General features: G+C 37.9%; 1 protein-coding gene across 1 annotated transcript; it reads left to right on the top strand.

Moving 5' to 3' along the window:
• Positions 1–225: 225 nt before the first annotated feature.
• LOC121002476 (posterior protein-like) lies at positions 226–1,962 on the top strand. The gene is made up of 2 exons (XM_040433927.1): positions 226–1,738; positions 1,928–1,962. Exons 1-2 carry the CDS (start codon positions 226–228, stop codon positions 1,960–1,962), a joined length of 1,548 nt encoding a protein of 515 aa, XP_040289861.1.
• The last annotated feature ends 661 nt before the right edge of the window (positions 1,963–2,623 follow it).

Raw genomic sequence — 2,623 nt, 5'->3', positions numbered from 1 at the left:
GGTTTTGGAGTGTGATTACCATAGGGAGGATTTTATGAAATCTGTGTCCCTGGTGTTGTTTGTTTTGTAATGAATTAGTATTTACTAGTTGCAATACATTTGTGGTATATTTATTTAAACAGTCAAAAGTTTGGTTCTTTGTCTTGTTCACTTGTGAGTGTGTATTGGCAGTACAATAGCTTTTATTTTAATAGTTGTATCTTGTGTTGAGTGTACATTGGTGAAATGGAACTGGCCTATAGTTATGTTGAGAAATATGCCTCTGCAAAATATCATTCATGTGCAGATGAACCTCTTAAGAGTCAGGTTAATGCGTTGTTGTCTCAGTGTCAGCAACATAATGACAAGCTGCAGAGTAGACCACTTACAAAGAAAGGTAACAAACAGAAATTGGCTAACGAAATTGCGGTATTGCTCAGAATCACAGAAATTTCTGAGCAAATGGGGGAGCAATGGAGAGCAGAAAGGAGTCATCTTGGAGAGCAGATAGAGAAAATTGGAGATAATCTTAGTAGCATTGCAACTGCCTCCAGTGTTGAAATGGATGACTTGAGGGCTACTGTGTGCAATTTATCCGAAAGAAATTGTGAGCTGCAAGAACAATTGGAACAATGCAATGCAAACTTTGATATGAAGAGTAGACTTGTTGGTTCATTGCAACTAAAATTATCTCATATGGAGGAACTGGTAATGTCTTTGGAGAGGAAATTGGAAGATGCAAACTCACAACTACTTAGAAAGGAGCAATGGATATTATCCCTCAATGAACGGAAGAAAAAGTGTCCATCAGCCAATATCTGTATTGTCACTGATGTGAATACATTCAATGAGGTGGCATTAGCAAATGCTCCTGGTTATTTAGGGGAGGGCACTAGTGTACTCACAATTAATGAAAAACTTACATTGTGCCAGATTCTGGGTGAGTTTAATACACTGGAGTCACCCGTGTGCCTGTCTAATAAATTTGAGGCTATTGTACAGAAATACACTTTGACTGATAAAGATGCATGCTCTCTTCTAAGGGCTTGGGTACCAGCACCTCTAGCAGCCCAGGTATCTGCATATGAGAATGACAACTTAGATGCAGAGGGAAGGATGAAAGAACTGCAGCGTGTGTTAAAGAGTCGTGATGATAGAGGGATAAATGCGTTACAAAGAATGAGATTTAGAAGAGGAGATGACCCTATATTGTTCTGTAACCAATATCTTTCACTGTACAAAAGTGTGTATAACTGTCCCGATATGTCTGCTGATGATTCAGGCTTCATATACTCAATGGCCAATATATGTTATGTGAACTATCCTAATAGGATTGCCCTCAGAAATGCCAATTCATACCAGAGCTTTATCAATATACTTAGAGACTGGTGTGAAGAATCCAGTGATGGTTATAGATCAGATGCAGATATATCAGTAGTGAGCAGAGGTACAAGAAGGAAGAAATTCATCAGGTGTTACAAATGTCACAGACCAGGGCACATTCAGAGATTTTGTAGAACCCCCGATATTTTCAGCCTGATACCGGATGATAAAAGTATATCCACCCAGGGCAAGGAAAGCATACCACAGGAGCCTGATGTAATGGATAACAGCCTTGGGGAGTCAGTAAATGCTGAGGGGCAAAAGGAGGAGATTACAGATAACAATGGCCCCCACCATCCGAATAGCCAACAGCCATGGGGGACGAGCATACCAATGTTTGCACCCTGGACTAATCTTCCATTTTGGCTAGTATGCAGTTGGTCCCAAATAGCATTACCATTTTTCATAAAAAATATGGCAAACTTTGTGAGCAATGCCTGCTTAGTTTAGGAAGAATATGAGACTTATATTCTAGCCGTACAGATAACAGGACAAGGCTTAGAGAATAAGGATTTGACTGTAATAATAATTGTGTGTAATAATTGTCTTTGTGTTTCTTTTTCAGGAGCCACTAAAGGCAGCTTAGTCAAGCTGGCTTAAGACTAATGTTTTTGCTTTGTTCACAGGTTTTAGGTGGAGTGGTACTGACTACATTTAGTTAAGCATTAGTTAGATCAATTTAAAAAGGTCTTCATAGTCACCACGTGGTATCATGAGCTCAATAATTAGTAATTGTTTGCAAACAATTAAATAACAGTCAGGCATTTGTTGGTTAAAACAGTCATGTATACTGTACCTTTGTGATGTGAATGTATTTTTTGTCTCCCCACCCCCCCATGACTTTTTGTGTTTTAGGTGTAAATAGCATTTGCTCTTTCAATGGACCTCACAGGAAGATGTCTTTTTTCACACACTAGAACAAAAGTTGAGTTGGGAGATGGTGTTAGTATGTGTCTGTCTGTGAGTGATGTGTTAAAGGCCAGCAGAATATTTTTTTCTTGTTTTATGTGAGTTTTTTTTCTTTTCTACCTTTGCATTTGTTTTCCTTGTTAAAATTTTTAAATTAACAAGTTGTTGTATTTTTTTTTCTTTTTATATACAGACCTACTTCTTGGGTAGGCACTAAACTTCAAAGTTGTTCACCAGATTGGTCATGTTCTAGTTAGTATGGTACCAGTGTAGTATGGTACCAAATGGGGGAATGTGTTTGAAAGAATTATAGTTACACTAAGAAGCCATGTTTTTTTTGTTTGTTTTTATT

This window comes from Bufo bufo, chromosome 5 (genome assembly GCF_905171765.1).
Source record: "Bufo bufo chromosome 5, aBufBuf1.1, whole genome shotgun sequence".
Lineage (NCBI taxonomy): Eukaryota > Metazoa > Chordata > Amphibia > Anura > Bufonidae > Bufo > Bufo bufo.
Note: the sequence above shows the minus strand (reverse complement) of the source record. Positions and strands in the feature narration are given on the sequence as shown.

What these genes read in the sequence shown, in the direction of transcription:
- LOC121002476 (XM_040433927.1), top strand. Translation starts at nt 226, where the DNA reads ATGGAACTGGCCTATAGTTATGTTGAGAAATATGCCTCTGCAAAATAT. An exon ending in TCCATTTTGGCTAGTATGCA is followed by an intron (nt 1,739 to 1,927) that starts GTTGGTCCCAAA and finishes TTTCTTTTTCAG; the next exon opens with GAGCCACTAAAGGCAGCTTA.